This window comes from Triticum dicoccoides, chromosome 3A (assembly GCF_002162155.2).
Source record: "Triticum dicoccoides isolate Atlit2015 ecotype Zavitan chromosome 3A, WEW_v2.0, whole genome shotgun sequence".
In the NCBI taxonomy this organism is placed as follows: Eukaryota; Viridiplantae; Streptophyta; class Magnoliopsida; order Poales; family Poaceae; genus Triticum; species Triticum dicoccoides.
Genome location: NC_041384.1, coordinates 710,236,447 through 710,255,955, shown reverse-complemented (window position 1 = coordinate 710,255,955; position 19,509 = coordinate 710,236,447). Strand labels below are relative to the sequence as shown.

Below are 19,509 nucleotides of genomic sequence, written 5' to 3'. Positions count from 1 at the left end.
CGAGGTTGGATCGGTGTTTTATGCTGGAACCGTGGCTGCCTGGCGAGGATGGCAAGCAGCGGCTAGCTTGGGAAAGAAGTGGAAGGGAGCGGCGGCAAGCAAGTGGCGGCGCGCCGGCGCGGGGTCGTTGGGGTGGATATTACGGGCGCTGACGGGACGGGGAAAGAAGTGAAAGGCGAGAGACGGGGGAAGGAAAGGATGCGGAAGCCAGATCAGATGGCTGCGCTTCGCTGCATCGGGTGGCTACGGTGCGACCGGCCCAACTATTGGGCCGGCGTGCCGGCGCCTAATACTGTCCCAAAAATTATTAGGGCTTAGGTAGTAGAGCGTCGTGGGTCTTGCTATATATGGCCAGTTTTTTTTTTGCGGGAATATATATATGCCCAGTTTGTTAAGGGCGAGATCAATTTTCCAACGAAAAACTAAAAGAAGATGATTTGAGCTGATGGTCAGACCCATCCATGCATTCTGCGTGGTTCCGATCGGTGTGCAGCCAGAATCTGCAGGCAATTATATTTGTGTACCTCAGTCTACGTCCGTCCCTTCTCGATCTGAGCCTTTAAATATACAGCCTATACAGACCAAATGGACTATCCAAACTGTTAGAAATAATCTTGAGCTGGTTTGCTTGCACAGGTGGTGTGAGTTAACTGAGTTTAGGTTGACTAGCTATCAGGACTTGTACACGTGTAGGTCTATGTTTCCTAGTCAGAGTAGGATTGCGAGTACTACTACGGATAGGTGATAGAGTCCATCACCGAGTCATGTTGAGTCAGGTGCTGCGTGCGTATATACGTGTATATAAGCACGGTAGTGCCGCAGTTTTGGATAAGCGAGGAGGAAAATAGAAAAGAAATAAACTTAGATCGAGCGAGCGTTTCGACGAGAGATCCATCGAGCCCCGCCCTAGCTTCCACACATCTCATCTACGTACGTAGTCCGCTCGCCTTTTTTTTATCCCCTCGTCATGAGGAGGGTCATGGCGGCGTCACCGCTGTTGCTGCTCTTGCTGGTGTCGCTGGTGTCGACGGCGGCCGCCACCAGCAACACATCGGAAAGCTGGGAGAGGAAGAGGAGCGAGGAGGAGACCCGGCAGATCTTCAGGGAGTGGAAGGCCATGCACGGCACGACCAACAGCTCCCTCGATGAGGAGGAGCAGCGCGCGTACACCATGTTCAAGCACAGGCTCGGCCTCATCGACCGGCAGTGGCATGACCAAGGCTACTCCGTCTTCTCCTGGGAGAGGGGGAGGAGCGAGGAGGAAACGCGCAAGATCTTCGCGGAGTGGAAGGCACGAAAACCAGTTACTACCTACAGCTCCATCGCCCACGAAGAGCACCGGTACACCATATTCAAGGAGGACCTGCGCAAAATCGACCAGCACAACGCTGGCTACGCCATCGGGGTCCACAATAACAACAGATGCCTCAACCAGTTTAGCCATCTCACCCAAGAGGAGTTCGAAGCCGTTTGCTGCGGGTTCTGGCCGGAGGAGCCGTCCGAGGCCAAATTACAGAGGATAGGCGAGATCCAGGAGCTGTTGCGGCAAGCATTTACCCTCCCTTAATTTAATTCTTGGTTGAAAGGGAATTTACTGGATTGCTTTTTTATTTGTCATCATGTATCTCCAATGTTTTCTATACCAACAAAAGTAGAGGATCTTTTTTAACACAAAAGTAGATGGTTTTCTCATAGATGAAGTTGTTAGGATATATATCTGCTCGCGCGCGCGCGCGCGGTGTGTGTGTGTGTGTGTGTGTTGGCTCATTGTAAAAACTATTTTACTAGAGTTGAGCAAAGTATTTGAAGTGTTTTAGCAACATCTGAATATTGCACATGGCTTCATTATGCAAGATAGGAGAAGGAGCAGAGGCTTATTCTTTCATGCAGGAATATACTGGTGCTGATTGGATTATATTCTTGCCTTGTTTAGGCGCATGGGACACACTACAGTGCTTCTATTTTTCATTTTGGTCATGCCCAGCGCCTCACCGAACTACTATTATTCTGGAAGACTTGCAAAAAGCTTCCAGCACATATTCACGGGGACGATAACAATTGGAGACATGGAGCAGAGCTATTCTCTTGTAAAACAGGAAGTTGTTGCCATCTTGAATTATGATATCGGTAATCAGAAAGCAGTTCCAACACTAGTACCTTATCGTTTTATCTCATTCTCAGAAAGAAAAAACTTGTTTGAACAATAAATAGTTGTAGTTTCCATGTATGTTTAATCATTGTATTTCTTTTCAATTAGCATGGCGACATTCTCCCCTCGGCAGTGGGCACTTTAAATGTTTTTAATCAATGTTCTGTTATAGCTATTATATCCGGACCTTCATGCATGAATCTGTTGATTTGGCCTGATACTTTGCACCAGGAATATTGTTCCAAGGTCAGGCTACGAACTCTTGTATACACTGCGAAGATGTTAAACAGTGTATAAATGGCTGTATAGAGTTACTGTATATCTCATGTATTGTATCCCTTGTATATGACACCGACACATGGTGTACATGCTAGCGTATACCGGGGAACCGGCCTCGCCAACGCGGTGGGCGAAACTAACTTCGCCGGCCTTCCGAAAGGGCAAGCAAAGGAGCTCGCTGCTCAAATCGCCTCCGGCGTTCAGGCAGTGCAGCTCTCTCGACGAGTACTGGAGAAGGACCAGGTAGAATTCCATGAGATGCGAAGGTATTTCACGGAAAACGTGACACCAGGATTATAGAGTTAGCCGTTAGTGAGTGAAATTTCCCATTATTTATAATGCTTATGTTAAGTGGTGCAACATCTGAACCTGAATAAGCGAAATACCCGTCGATGTAGCTAAAGATGCACATATACAGGAAGATCATCACTTTTTCCCAGATTGTGTAGCAATGTGTATCATTCAATATCCATGTGAGATATTTCAATTGTTGAGGCCAATGCAAAATGATTTCTCTCATGCATTATGCACCTATGATCTATGTGTGCATACTTATCTCGTGTCCCCACATTCATGTTAAAACATGAATTGGATGGAAGCAAGGAATAAGCACAAGAGGGTGATACGCATGCGGCACATTAAAGTTATGATGACTAATTCCTCATAACTTTTATCAGTTGCGTATGTGGAAAACATTTTTGTAATGTACTTGCTGTTTAGAGTTTATCATGCTCTTCGCACCCCCATTTTGTTCATACTCATGCTTATGTGTGTATTACCATTCATTGATGCACAGACGAAACCCTCTATATAAACCCACGGGTGATTTCATTTGCTACTTGATTGCATGTTAAGATAGGTAGCTACCTAGTACCAACTAATTTTCTGCTTAGTTATTTCATTCCATGTTTTTATTTGTTTGTACTAATACATTCCCAATGTTGATGTGAGAAGTTGGAGGAAACCTAAATGAAACCAAAATACAGTTGTCTGGTTCCAAGGATGATGCGGATCCTGCTAGGCTTTTGCAGCGGCAGGGGCTGTCGAGGGCCTCAACATGATCAAGAATAACGACTTGTTGCCGCTATCTGCGAAGGACAACAAAGGGCTGCAAAAGCAGCAACACTAGAATTTCCTCATGGGAGGATAGCCCATATCAGGGCAGGGTGGGAATGGCCACGGTGCAGACAAAATTGTTGTTATTGGGGGTTACTAGCTTAGCCCAAGCGGTGACACGCCGCGCCGGTCGATAAGTCGCGACTATGTAAACTATGGTCCAAACAATAAAGTAATAAATAGTTATTCACTATCAATTAAAGAGAGGCATAACAATATGTAAGAGAGTTGAAGATGACATCATCTATTATTACAATCATACGAATGCATGGTCACAAACAGAGCGATACACAATGGCACATCTCTAATAGTACACAATGGCACATATTCGAGTAGTAGTGTGCGCACTGCTTTGGGCCATATGTAAATGTGGAAATGATCTTCCCTTCTACAGACAAACATTAACCAACTTTTTGCAGGTTATCTTCAGAACGTCTACCTGGATCCGTACGTGGTTATTACTCAGCCCTGCGGATCACATGGAGCATATGACTTCTGAGTGCAGCCAATGGGAGACGGTCGCACGGGATACCTACAACCTATTTGAATGGCGATCCACGCTTAGGATAGGTGTTTAGACATCTTATCCTTTTTGTGCCGGTTGTGGCCTCTTTTTTCTTTTTGCCAGGTGTGGCTTTTTTATTCATTTGCTTTCTTGAACTTGAGACATGTTGTTGAACTTTGAACGCTTAATAAGAGGGCTGTGTGCATCATGAGTTGCAGAGGCCGGAGGTATCCTCCTTTAAAAAAAAGCAGTTCACCCATATGTACTGCAGTAAGAAGTCACAACGATCATTCTGGTATAGCCTCCTATGGGATTACTGTCCATGTTAACCACACCTTACGTTTTTACCGGCGGGGCGCAACTGCATCCATGGGAACACGTGGTCACACCCATATCATGCGCCGCGTCAGTTATCATGCAAAAGGTAGCAACGTAAGAAATAAACCGATCTAACTCTACACCCACTCAACGACCAAACATTGATCACCCATCAACAAACAATTGGTAATCCACCCCAACGTGACAGCCATAGACTAGTCCAAAAAACTCAACGCACAAAAACCTCTTCAAAAATAGAGGATCAAAGATAACACAGATTCATCAAATGGTAAAATAAATTTTAGTCAAATAAATATAAATTTTAAATAATAACAAAATGGGAAAATTATGCAGCACAAATAAAAAAATGGTATATGATTAAAGTACAAAATGTAAAACATTTTTCACTAACTAAATGAAGAAATTGTGTAATCAACTAATTAAATAGTGAGTCAAAGATAGACAGATTCATCAAAGTGGTAGAATAAAATTTAGACCGATAATTAAATACCAATTTTAGGTGATAGCAAGATGCGAAAATCATGCATCACAAGTAAACCAAATTTACTGGTTATGATTTCAGTATAAAATGTTTGTAGAAGTTATTCACTGACTAAATGAAGCAATTGTATAACCAGTTAAGTACAAATTGGCATTGTACAATCAGTTGTATCAAATAGTAATACAATCATATTATGTGAGAAATTAATACTTAGTGTCGAGGAGATCCATCAATGCTTACGACAAACTGGAGATCAGTCCCAGATTTGGGGAAAAACTATGTCGAAAAACTACATCTTATACCAGTTTCTTTAACGAAGACCATATGTGTCCAAGATGGACTAATTATCTAAACACTAAGAACGAAATTTCATCTTTGTTCTACAGCTAAATCGAGTTCAAAATTCTGAAGTTAATCTTATGATCAATGAGGAACTACTTGTGAAATCACACAACTCACTGCAATATCATGGCATACCAACTCCAGATGTTTGTACTTGCCTGTTGCAGAACACAAAACCAATAGAAAAACATAAGTAAATCTGAATCATTGAATGAGCAGCTAGAAGTGAAAATCTTATATTTAAGCTTGAGAGAGAAAGGCTCCACACGGTGCTTATGAGCATTATATATCTATTCATCTTGTCGAACAAACAAACAAAAACCTTCATAGTGCTAATGATACAATGCTAGCAATCTGCATACGGTCACTATTAATTGTAAAATATTTTATGTAAGCAAAAAAATACCTCCGGAAGAGAAAGGCCCCTTTTAAGAGGGAATTGCATTTGCATATCATCTCCGTAATCACCTTGACAAAACAAAAGCAACAATCTTAGCTGATGGTGTTTGTTAAAGTAGTACTAATCAAAAGCACACTGATGAGCTGACCCAGCAGGTTGCTACCTGAGAACTTGGTCCTACTACCGTGATTGGCAAAAGCTAGCTAACTAACCAAACACATGTCACACACTGAATTATCCTTCCTAGGTATTACTGCTCCAGATTGTCCGTCGCTCCCGACCAATCTCTGGGTTCCCATCGTATAGCGGATGCCGCATCATTGCACAACATGTTTGGCAACTGAAGATTATCGATTCATTATACATTGTGCAGAGCTGCGCCCACCTAGTCGCCATTGTGACAGGGGCAGTGGCACTGTTCGCTCCCGTGACCATGCACGGCCGCCCTGCACTCCTGTCCAGTGCCGGCTGCTAGCATCGCGTCGATGTTGGCGTCTCGGAGGCTCGCAAGCAGACGCACCGGCGGCTGGCGTTGTTCGTGGCTTCTCCAGTCCCCGCCGCCGAGGTAGGCGACTCTGAGGCGCCGCCACGGCGAGCTGTCGTTGCCGAGCTGCTGGCAGTTTCTCGGCGTCCAGTACATCTGCATGCTCCGGCAGCCACTACACAAGAGAATGAGATTGACCATGTGATCGGAAAAGGCACGTTTCATACTCTGCTGCGAGTTATTTACCCAAAACTATCACATTATGGGTTAGGATAACAGATCAGTACCACATTTGAGTCAAAGCACAAAAAACTATCAACAATGAGGTTAATCTGTAACGCCGAGCACTGATAGTCGAATTTACTCACGAAAACAGCGAAACCGACATGTGGGGCCCACATGTCGGGACGATGTGGCATGCCTATCTGGACAATTTGCTGAGGTGGACGTAGGTCCCATCTGTCATCCTCACGCACCTCCTCCTCCCTTCTCTCTGTCTTTTTTCTCTCTTCAACCAGTGAACACAGAAGACCTTGCCAGTGGCCATGCTCAGGCTGGACCCATGCCTCCGCCGCCATGGTCGGCCGCCACGGTCGTCCCCGCCGGCAGCCCAACGCCTGACGAGACGCTGCGTCCCCCGCCATCAACCTCCTCCTCTCTTCCAGGCCGCTCCGGCGATGCGCGCCTCGCCCCGAGCAAGACCACTCGGGCCGGTTGCCTTGCCGGCCGCCGCTCGCTCCGGATGTGGACGCCCGCAACCCCGCTTCCATGGATCTGGTGCCCAAGACCCGTACGGCGTCCGCATCGGCCGCCGCAGTCCACACCCCCACGGAGCCCATAGCAGCTCCTCCCTGATCCGCGGTCGCCGCCGGCCACCATTCTCATGGCGAGAGACCACTCCAAGCCCCACCACCTTGTCTGGGAGCACCGGAATGCCTCCTTGAGCACCCCTACTGGAGTTTTTGGACCCGGACGTCCAAAATTGGCCACGCCGCGGTCGTCTTCTTCATGTCCGACCACCAACGTGCCTTGATCTCCTGCTCCGGTGAATCCCTGTGCCTCGCAGCTAGTCCCTAGGCTTCGACGCGTCCTCTTGATGCCTTTGCCGCCAACACCGACAAGCTGCGAGTCCCCAAGCCGTCTTCCTCGCCTCACCATGCTTCGTCGGCCGCTGCCGCTAACGAGGACGTTGCTCCAATGCTACCTCCCCGCGTCCGAGCACGCATACGTGCTGAAGGTGAGCACCGTGCCCCTTTCCCGCGCCATGGCATGCTGTGCCTTCGTCAGTGACTAGAGGATGAACGCACGGAAGGTGCTCGATGGAATGCCTGATAGAAAGAATGTTGTCAAGAAGATGACCCTCTAGTCATTGACAGGTGGGGCCCAAGTCTCATTTGCCACATCAGTCGGTCAAAGTTTTTGGTCTTCGCCACGTCAGCCTGACAAGTGGGGCCATCCTGTCAGTTTCACTGTTTCCGTGAGCTTATCGGAGAATTAGTGCTCGCAGTTATATGTTAGGCGCAGAGTTGGTGGTTTTTTGTGCCCTGACTCAAATGTAGTACCAAGTTGTTACCCTAGCCCATAATGTGGTGGTTTTGGATAAATAACTCCTCTACTGCGGAGATAGAAAAAGCACGTTGCGGTATTAAGAACTATTCCCTCCGTACCTTGAAGAAGATGATGATCCGATGCTCGTCGAGCGCTAGCGGAGACGCCTCATGCAGCGGCGAAGAGTCGATGGAGAGCGGTCCAGCGCACCCACGATCCAGCGCCTACGATCGTGCGTGCGAAGAGTCGGATGCTCGTGCGTGCCTACGATCCAGCGCACCCACGCGGAATAGGTTCTTGGGGAGGCATCAGCCACACAAGGACACAAGGTACACACCCAAGAACGTCGTCCAGGCAGGACTTCATGGTGCTGGCCGCGAGCTCTCCACGCACTGGCGGCGGGGTTGGGATGCCTCCCGAGCTGCCATCCAGCCGATGGGTCGCTGCATGTTGCCTTCCTCGTTGTCTCCAGAAGAGGTAGAATCCAGGATTCGATGCGCCGCGGGGCATCCCGAAGACCGAAGTTGTGCCATCCAGCGTGCATCGGGACACAAGGCGGGCGGCGCGCCGGGCCGCTGACCAGCGATGCGGCGGTAAGCCTAGCAAGGTGGCAGGGCGTCCCGGAGCTGTAGTCCAGCCTGCAGCGGAACACAAGGCGGGTGGTGAGTCGGAGTCGTCGGTTAGCGATGCAGCGGGCAGCCCTCCCAGCTCTCCGGGAGGTGCTACTACTTGTGCATGTGCGCTGGGAGGAAGGGCCGGGCAGTGGCTGAGCCTTTATAGAACGGCACAGCGGTGGAACGATTTGACGGGAGGTTTCTAGAGAATGCAACATAGACGGTTTAGCGACACACGTCGACACATTATCTGACAAACCCATCGAACAGCGGCGCCAGGGCCGGCCCTGGGGAGGGGCAGGGGGGCGGCCTCCCCGGGCCCCCAAAATTCAGGGGCCCCCTATGGCCCATGCTGCAGACGCGCGTAGGGAGCAGCAGGTCGATCGATCGATTTGTTTCCTCGGAAAAGCTAGCGAGCGAGGCAGCCAGCGGTTCATTCACATAAAAAAGGAGAGGGATCACATGAAAAAAGGATCAGCGATTGATCCGATTCTGACGGTTCCCTTCCTATTCTGTTCCATCACGCAGACGCAGCCCTAGGCCGCCGACGCTCGATGCCGTACATGTATTCCAGCCTCTTAGTCGTCCCCTGGTAATTTCCTTAATAATCCGGTTATGTACGCGGCAGATTTCAATTCTGGGGATCCATCATCACGCCCCTTTGGCCTTTGCTCAGTTGATCTTCTCTCAATCCTCTGCAGACTCCAAGCGCTACACTGCTGCTGTGCTTTATAGGCAAACGCACTGAAGTTCGATCGTCAGGATTCAGGAACCGAGGTATATATTCATATAATGTTGATACAATAAATTCTATGGTTGCATAGTCGGCACCGTTCAACGATTGATCATTGATGCAACAAACTGTTTTGTTTTCAGCATTGTGTGTGTTAATCATGTCGTCTAGCAACTGGACAAATTCATCTGGTAGCCATAAAAGAAAAAGGAAGAAGGAAGTGGATAAATTGATACAATCAGAGCGCACACATATTCACAATTTTTTCAAGAAGAGTGATATTGGTGCTTCCACTGCTTTGATAAACCCAGATGACTAGTAGGTGATCGTTGCCATTCGGGAAGAGCAACAGACTAATGGGAATTCGGAAGAAGAAAATGTCGAGACCAACATCAGCGAGAACAAAGTAAGTTGCTCGGTAATTCATCAGATGCATAGGCACAATTTGCTACTGTTGATGAAATTTTCGGGCATATGAGAGAAGTACTCATCGGCCGAAAGAAGCTTTTCGAAGTTATACCAATATATCTGCTTATTGCATCTTATTTACTGTCCCTGTGACGGCCACATCGGCCAAAAAAAGCTTTTCGAAGTTGAAATAATTGAAGAATTATTTGAGATCAACAATAACTCAAGAGAGATTAAATGGTTTGGCTACATTATGCATGGAGAAGAAATTAATGGATGAGATTGACATCGACCCCATCATAAGTGACTTTGCATCAAGGAGTGTTAGAAGATTTTTTTAAGGTAATTTCAGAGTATAAATTACTGGATAATCATACTGATTTTGGATGCATTTAAATGTTAAATGTTATTTGTAACGCTATATATAAGTATATTCATTGATGTTACTATGATGTGTATATTAAGGGCCCCGAGTTTTAGGTTCGCCCCGGGCCCCCAAAAACTCAGGACCGGCCCTGAGCGGCGCCCAGAACAAGCAAAACCTTTCAGCCCAAGACACGTACAGAAGACATAGTCAAATTCACTGCATGCACCATGCACAACACATGCATGCAATCATCCAGAGAAAAAGCTGGATGATAGTAGTCAAATCGAACCCATAAATTGCACGTGAACCGATGAGCTACAAAGAGTATGTTGGATATCTCATCCTAAACTGCTAAAGCCACCAAAATTGTACCCTACCATATCCCCCGGTAAATAAGGTGTCGCGTTTCCATTGATCTGTTTTTCACTGATAGAAAAAAGTTAAAAAAATCCAGGTAAAATAAACCTGGCCAGGTTTAGTATATTGGGGGTTATGAGCGCCCCCCTACAATGAAACCGCCCTAATGCAGGTAACCGGTGGTGGTGGGTGTTGATAGCAGCGAGTGAAAGGAAATACTATTAAATAAAAGGAAAGTCTTGACTCTTGAGAGAGCCCTACAAGAGCAACATCTCCCACTAGGTATTGCTAGTCAGATACGGGACAGAGGAGAGGTATAGTGATGGAAGGCTGAACGATAGCATTAACTTCTGATTAATTAAGAATTCTTGGGGCATCCGGTGAGGGACGGGTGATACATACATTCGCCTTGAGCGGAGATATGAAAAAGATGAAGGGTTATGTATGTCGCATTCTAATGTTGGATCCGCTGAACGCAGTGTATCCTGTAATGCTTGAGTATTAGTCCTAGCTAGCGGATCCTATCAACTATATATGGGGGTTAAATCTCCTAGCTAATTTGTTGTCATGTGAGATATAATTTCATTTGCTGTCATATTATATACTATTTATTATTATTCCGCCCCGTATATAGAAGAGCATGCATGTGTAAAGCATACGTGCGCCCAAACCTGAAGAATTGGCAATTTAACATTGAAATGGAACTGAAAACATTGAGAATGACAAAACTTCATAGATGCCATACCAGCTTGCCACTAAGTCGGATATATATGATGTGCACCAATAAGTCAGCTTGCCACTAAGTGTACTATATTTAGTTTAGAAATCCATAGTAATAAAGCAAGATCAAGTATTTATGTTCTTAGCACATTCAAACAGTATAACTAGGCTATATCGGGGGCGGCCAGGCGAACACCACACCCGCGTTGCGGGAGCCCAGCATCGTTGCGAGATGGATTGGACCGACGCCTGAGGAGACCGGAGGTGGCCGCCTTTTCCGGGTTGGACTTGGTCACGCTTTCTCCACACCACACCTCCTTCCCCTCGTCTCTCTGCCGCCAGCCTCATCCTCACCGTGCGGCCTCGTCTGCTTCGCCCATGGATCTCTGTCTGGATCTGTGTGACCTTTGCCCCAAGACCTCCCCATACCTCTCCTCTTCTCTTCCGCTTGCTGCCGCCCGCCGCTGGCTCGGATCCACTGTCTGCGGCCGTCCCGCCGTGCCGGCGCCCCGGCGTCGTGAAGTCTTCGTCCAGCCATACGTCCTGGTAGGCGCCGATCTCGTCCACAAGATGTCATCTTCTTCATCGCCTTTGATCTACGATGGGTGTGGATGGTCGCCGCATGATGGGCCGCTTCTTCATCCACATGCGCTACTTTGTGCTGGAGACCCACCCAGCTGCAGTCGTATTTCAAGCATAAGCCTCCGCACAAGATGCCCAAGCTCCCCATGAAGTCCCTCCATATCGATGGCAACTGCAGGGTTGAGCAGTGGCGGATCTTCTGGGCAGGCTTAAACAAGCTTGAGTCTGCCCTCCATCGATGCCAAATTTTTTTTAGTACTAGTTTCAAACTTCCAGGCCTAGCCCAGCCACTCAATAGTCCTTTCCAGCACATCAATTCCCAGAGCAGAGAAACGTGCGCACGCTCCTTCCTCCATCTCGTGCAGTCGCTCGCTTGTCCCACCCGAGCCGCTCCCTTCTGCGCAGGTGCCCTAGCCGCCGCCGGTCGCCGGACCCCTCCTTCGCGCCGCCGCCGGTCGCCGGACCTCTCCTTTTTGCCGCCGGTCGCCGGACCCCTCCTTCGTGCCGCCGCCGGTCGCTGGACCTCTCCTTTGCGCCGCCGCCGGCCCACCTCCTCAAGTCGGCGCCCGGACTGCTCTCCCCTAATCTGGTCACTTTCCCCTCCCCAAAACGGCGCCTGCATCTCCATCTGACCCGTGCCCTCCCCAATGTGGCCGTGGAATAGAGGAGGGGGAAAGCTGGTTGCTGGGCGCCTGGGCCATCCGAGCTGCTGCGCCATCCGGCTATTGCTCGCTGCTCTACTCGACAGCTCCTGAACGGCTGAACCTGAAGGTTGTATTCTGTAGTCTGTAGTTCTATACTCTGTAGCTAGCTATTTGGGTTCCTATTTGGCTACTAATTCATGCTAATGAACTAATGGTAGCTAGCTGTTAATAGTGGTTAGTTAAACTGTTCAAGTACTAGAGAAGATAACCAATATAGCTAGCTGTGTATATAAGATTAACCCAGTACTAATCATCATTCTTGTTTGTAGAAATGAAGAGAAAAAAACTTTGCACAGCTAGTTTGCAAGCAATTCAAATGCTCCCCTTGTTGTTTCTGAACCCAATGCTCCTCCAGATGATGTTGTTGTTCAACCAGCCCCTCTTGAGAACATAATTCATCCTACTCCAACAAATGAGAGCATTAATCCCTCAACCGATGTCGATGAGAGCACTATTCCCCATGCAAATGAGAGTACCAATGCCCCAACTAATGAGAGCACAAACCAACTAATTCCATCCAAGTCAGATTTTTGGTGATCCGGCTGATCGAATACCAATAGAAGATTATGCCCCTGAAATTCGAAGTGAAGTGAGGAGAGCTTATTTGTTGAAACAAAGAAACAAAGCTATCAGGCATAAATTTGAAGTGGGATTGGACGGTAAAATTTGGAGATCCTTTCAACCACAATGGCTAGATAAGTTTGATTGGTTGGAATATAGTGTGAAAAAGGAGGCTGCCTTTTGTTTCCCTTGTTTTCTTTTCAAGAATCCATCACAAGCAGCTAGATTTGGCAATGATGTATTTACAGTAGATGGTTACAAGCGTTGGAAAACTGCTTTGGGAAATTTTAAGAAACATGTTGGTGGTCCATCTAGTTACCACAACATTGTTGTGGGCTTATGTGTTGATTTCAACAATCAAAGGGCCAATGTGGCTACCAGAATGCGAGTTTACAATAAAGAGGCTGATATAAAATATGAAATCCGCTTGACTGCATCATTGGATTGTGCAAGGTATCTCATAGCTCAAGGGGAAGCTTTTCGTGGACATGATGAATCTTCCAATTCCACCAACAAAGGCAATTTCAGGGAGTTCTTGGACTAGTATAAGGACAAGAATAAGGATGTGAAAGATGCATTTGATAAGGGGCAAGGCAATGCACTTATGATATGTCTAGATATTCAAAAAGACCTTGCTACATGTTGTGCATTGGAGGTAACCGAAGTCATCAAGGATGAGCTTGGAGATAAGAAATTCTCGATACTTATTGATGAGGCTGGAGATTGCTCAATAAAGGAGGAAATGGCAATAATTTTGAGGTAATGCATATGAATTTCTGTCTTTAACTTGTAGCTTCCCAAACTTGCATAGTCATTGTTCATTTCTATCTTTTAATTTGTATCTTCCCAAATGTGTAGATTTTTAGATGATCACGGAGAACTTCAAGAGAGATTTCTTGCTATTAAGCACATCACAGATTGTACATCTGCCGGAATTAAAGAAGCATTGGTTCATGTGTTGGAGTACCATGGCCTGCCTATTAATAGGCTACGTGGACAGGGTTACGACGGGGCTTCAAATACGAGAGGTGAATTCAACGGTTTGCAAAAGCTAATTCGTGATGAGAGTCCATATGCTTTCTTTGTTCACTGCTTTGCCCATCAGTTGCAGTTAGTGGTTGTCACAGTGGCTGAGTGTTGTCCAGTTATTGCTGATTTTTTCAACTACCTTCCCTTGATAGTGACTCAGGTGGGTTCATCTTGCAAAAGGAAGGATGCATTGCTTGCAAAACATCAAGACAACTTGATAGAAATGATGGAAAATTGTAAGATATCATCTAGAACTGGGTTACATCAAGAAACTAACCAAGCTAGACCAGGAGCTACTCGTTGGGGCTCACATCTTGGAACCTTGCTTTGTATGTACACAATGTGGAATGCAGTGGTGGATGTGCTTGCAATTGTGGTTGACGATGCACGGGAACACACTTCTCAAGGTGGAGCTTCAGGTTTGATCATACAGATGGAATGCTTCCAGTTTGTGTTCATCATGCTATTCTTAATAAACTTGTTGAGCATCACTAATTTGCTATCACAAGCTTTGCAAAGAAAGAAACAAGATGTTGTTAAAGCCATGCGTTTGATCTTGGATGTGAAAGAAGCTTTGCAAAATATGAGGGACAATGGGTATGAGTCATTATGCGACCAAGCAAACAACTTCTGTGAGGAACATGGCATTGAGGTGCCAAATATGGATGATCTTGTAGGAGCTATGGGGCAATCTGTTCGCAGCAAGAAAAAGGTGACTCGACATCATTATTTCAAGGTTAGCATATTCAATGTTGCTCTTGATGCAACTCTCACCGAGATGAATCACCGATTCAATGAAGTTAACACCGAGTTAGTGGATTGCATGTCTTGCCTTACTCCAACAAACAACTTCTCAATGTTTAATGTTGAAAAACTTATTCGACTTGCTGAAATTTATGCTGAGGATTTTACACAAGCTGAACAGTTGTTGCTAAGAACTCAACTTCCTACATTCCTTACCAATATTAGGAGAAGTGATGAATTTGATGGATGTTCGGATGTTTCCACCCTTGCTCGGTTGATGGTTCAAACAACAAAACACAGAACTTTCCAATTGGTATATCGCCTCATCGAGTTGACATTGATTCTTCCAGTGGCAATTTCCTCGGTTGAGTGAATACTTTCAGCAATGAAGATCACTAAAACTGATTTGCGCAATAAGATATCAGACGATTGGCTCAATGATTTAATGGTGTGCTATTGCGAGAAAAGGATATTCAAAAGTATCCCCGATGATCAAATTATGATACGATTCCAGAAAATGAAAGATCGCAATGGACACTTGCCTCGTGAGTACAATGTGATCCATGTATGAGAACAAAGTTTGGACTTTGGTTGACTTGCCCGATGATCGGCAAGCAATTGAGAATAAATGGATCTTCAAGAGGAAGACGGACGCTGATAGTAGTGTTACTATCTACAAAGCTAGAATTGATGCAAAAGGTTTTCGACAAGTTCAAGGTGTTGACTACGATGAGAGCTTCTCACTCGTATCTATGCTTGAGTCTGTCCGAATCATGTTAGTAATTGCCGCATTTTATGAAATCTAGCAAATGGATAAACAAAACTGCATTCCTTAATGGATTTATTAAAGAAGAGTTGTATATGATGCAACTAGAAGGTTTTTGTCAATCCTAAAAGTGCTAACAAAATGTGCAGGCTCCAAAAATCCATCTGTGGACTGGTGCAAGCATCTCGGAGTTGGAATATACGCTTTGATGAGTTGATCAAAGCATATAGTTTTATACAGACTTGCGGTGAAGTCTGTATTTACAAGAAAGTGAGTGGGAGCACTACAGCATTTCTGATAAGTATATGTGAATGACATATTGTTGATCGGAAATAATGTAGAATTATTCTGTAAAGCATAAAGGAGTGTGTGAAAGGAGTTTTTTCACAGAAAGACTTCGGTGAAGCTGCTTACATATTGAGCATCAAGATCTATAGAGATAGATCAAGACGCTTGATAAGTTTTTTCAATGAGTACATACCTTAACAAGATTTTGAAGTAGTTCAAAATGGAGCAGCCAAAGAAAGAGTTCTTGCCTGTATTACAAGGTGTGAAGTTGAGTAAGACTCAAAGCCCGACCACGGCAGTGAAGGAAATATGCCCTAGAGGCAATAATAAAGTTATTATTTATTTCCTTATATCATGATAAATGTTTATTATTCATGCTAGAATTGTATTAACCGGAAACATAATATATGTGTGAATACATAGACAAACAGAGTGTCACTAGTATGCCTCTACTTAACTAGCTCGTTAATCAAAGATGGTTATGTTTCCTAACCATGGACAAAAGAGTTGTTATTTGATTAACGAGGTCACATCATTAGTTGAATGATCTGATTGACATGACCCATTCCATTAGCTTAGCACCCGATCGTTTAGTATGCTGCTATTGCTTTCTTCATGACTTATACATGTTCCTATGACTATGAGATTATGCAACTTCCGTTTGCCGGAGGAACACTTTGGGTGCTACCAAACGTCACAACATAAATGGGTGATTATAAAGGAGCATTACAGGTGTCTCCAAAGCTAGATGTTGGGTTGGCGTATTTCGAGATTAGGATTTGTCACTCCGATTGTCGGAGAGGTATCTCTGGGCCCTCTCGGTAATGCACATCACCTACGCCTTGCAAGCATTGCAACTAATATGTTAGTTGTGAGATGATGTATTACGGAACGAGTAAAGAGACTTGCCGATAACGAGATTGAACTAGGTATTGGGATACCGACGATCGAATCTCGGGCAAGTAACATACCGATGACAAAAGGAACAACGTATGTTGTTATGCGGTCTGACCGATAAAAGATCTTCGTAGAATATGTAGTAGCCAATATGGGCATCCAGGTCCCGCTATTGGTTATTGACTGGAGACGTGTCTCGGTCATGTCTACATTGTTCTCAAACCGTAGGGTCCGCACGCTTAAGGTTTCGATGACAGTTATATTATGAGTTTATGAGTTTTGATGTACCGAAGGAGTTCGGAGTCCAGGATGAGATCGGGGACATGACAAGGAGTCTCGAAATGGTCGAGACGTAAAGATCGATATATTGGACGACTATATTCGGACATCGGAAAGGTTCCGAGTGATTCGGGTATTTTTCGGAGTACCGGGTAGTTACGGGAGAAGGTATGGGTCTTGATGGGCTTTAGTGGGAAGAGGAAAAAGGCTGCTGCGCCCCCCCCCCCTCCCCTCTAGTCCGAATTGGACTAGGGAAAAGGGGGCCAGCCACCTTTCCTACTCCTCCACTTCCTTCTCCCTTCCTCCCCTCTTGATGGACTCCTACTAGGACTTGGAGTCCTAGTAGGACTCCCATCCTGACCGCACCAATAGCCTTGGCCGGCCTCCTCCTCCTCCATCCTTTATATACCGAGGCAGGGGGCACCCCATAGACACACAAGTTGATCATTGCGATCGTTCCTTAGCCGTGTGCGGTGCCCCCTGCCACCATATTCCACCTCGATTATATCGTTGCAGTTCTTAGGCGAAGCCCTGCGTCGGTAGAACATCAAGATCGTCACCACGCCGTCGTGCTGACGGAACTCCTCCTCGAAGCTTTGTTGGATCGGAGCCCGGGGATCGTCATCGAGTTGTACACGTGCTAAGAACTCGGAGGTGCCGGAGTAACGGTGCTTGGACCGATCGGATCGGGAAGACGTGTGACTACTTCCTCTACGTTGTGTCAACGCTTCCGCGGTCGGTCTACAAGGGTACGTAGATCAGACTCTCCCCCTCGTTGCTATGCATCACCATGATCTTGCGTGTGCGTAGGAAATTTTTTGAAATTACTACGTTCCCCTTCAGGCAGAAGATAGAAAGAGAATGAAAGTCATTCCCTATGCCTTAGCCATAGGTTCTATAAAGTATGTCATGTTCTTTACCAGATCTATTGTATACCCTGCACTGATTTGGCAAGGGAGTACAATAGTGATCTAGGAGTAGATCACTGGACAACGGTCAGAATTATCCTTAGTGAAATAAGGATATGTTTCTTGATTATGGACGTGACAAAAGGTTCGTCGTAAAGGGTTACGCCGATGCAAGTTTTGACACTTATCTAGATGACTCTAAGTCTCGGTCTAGATACATATTGAAAGTCGGAGAAATTAGCTAGAATAGCTCCATGCAGAGCATTGTTGACATAGAAATTTGCAAAATACATGTGGATCTGAATGTGGCAGACCCATTGACTAAGATTCTCTCACAAGCAAAACATGATCACACCTTAGTACTCTTTGGGTGTTAATCACATAGCGATGTGAACTAGATTACTGAATCCAGTAAACCCTTTGGGTGTTGGTCACATGGTGATGTGAACTATGGGTGTTAATCACATGGTGATGTGAACTATTGCTGTTAAATCTCATGACGATGTGAACTAGATTATTGACTCTAGTGCAAGTGGGAGACTGAAGAAAATATGCCCTAGAGGCAATAATAAAGTTATTATTTATTTCCTTATTTCATGATAAATGTTTATTATTCATGCTAGAATTGTATTAACCGGAAACATAATACATGTGTGAATACATAGAAAAATAGAGTGTCACTAGTATGCCTCTACTTGACTAGCTCGTTAATCAAAGATGGTTATGTTTCCTAACCATGGACAAAGAGTTGTTATTTGATTAACGGGATCACATCATTAGATGAATGATCTGATTGACATGACCCATTCCACTAGCTTAGCACCCGATCGTTTAGTATGTTGCTATTGCTTTCTTCATGAGTTATACATGTTCCTATGACTATGAGATTATGTAACTCCCGTGTGCCGGAGGAACACTTTGTGTCCTACCAAACGTCACAACGTAACTGGGTGATTATAAAGGTGCTCTACAGGTGTCTCCAAAGGTACATGTTGGGTTGACATATTTCGAGATTAGGATTTGTCACTCCGATTGTCGGAGAGGTATCTCTAGGCCCTCTCGGTAATGCACATCACTTAAGCCTTGCAAGCAATGCAACTAATGAGTTAGTTGCGAGATGATGTATTACAGAACGAGTAAAGAGACTTGCCGGTAACGAGATTGAACTAGGTATTGGATACCGACGATCGAATCTCGGGCAAGTAACATACCGATGACAAAGGGAACAACGTATGTTGTTATGCGGTTTGACTGATAAAGATCTTCGTAGAATATGTAGGAGCCAATATGGGCATCCAGGTCCCGCTATTGGTTATTGACCGGAGACGTGTCTCGGTCATGTCTACATTGTTCTTGAACCCGTAGGGTCCGCACGCTTAAGGTTTCGATGACAGTTATATTATGAGTTTTGATGTACTGAAGGAGTTCGGAGTCCCGGATGAGGTCGGGGACATGACGAGGAGTCTCGAAATGGTCAAGACGTAAAGATCGATATATTGGACGACTATATTAGGACATCAGAAAGGTTCCGAGTGATTCGGGTATTTTTCGGAGTACCGGAGAGTTACGGGAATTCGCCGGGAGAAGTATTGGGCCTTGATGGGCTTTAGTGGGAAGAGGAGAAAGGGCCTGCTGCCCCCCCCCCTTCCCTCTAGTCCGAATTGGACTAGGGAAAAGGGGGCCGGCCACCTTTCCTTCTCCTCCACTTCCTTCTCCCTTCCTCCCCGCTTGGTGGACTCCTACTAGGACTTGGAGTCCTAGTAGGACTCCACATCCTGGCCGCGCCTAGCCTTGGCCGGCCTCCTCCTCCTCCATCCTTTATATACAGGGGCAGAGGGCACCTCATAGACACACAAGTTGATCTTCTTGATCGTTCCTTAGCCGTGTGCGGTGCCCCCTTCCACCATAT

General features: G+C 45.9%; 1 protein-coding gene and 1 pseudogene across 1 annotated transcript; both read left to right on the top strand.

The window, feature by feature from the left end:
* The first annotated feature begins 979 nt into the window (after window positions 1-979).
* Window positions 980-1,567, top strand: LOC119273054 (oryzain alpha chain-like). The gene has a single exon (XM_037554360.1). The coding sequence runs from the start codon at window positions 980-982 to the stop codon at window positions 1,565-1,567; it is 588 nt and encodes a 195-aa protein (XP_037410257.1).
* Window positions 1,568-13,431: 11,864 nt separating this feature from the next.
* On the top strand, window positions 13,432-15,033 carry LOC119273053 (annotated as a pseudogene).
* The last annotated feature ends 4,476 nt before the right edge of the window (window positions 15,034-19,509 follow it).

Coding starts and splice junctions, on each gene's coding strand:
- LOC119273054 (XM_037554360.1), top strand. CDS start 980: ATGGCGGCGTCACCGCTGTTGCTGCTCTTGCTGGTGTCGCTGGTGTCG.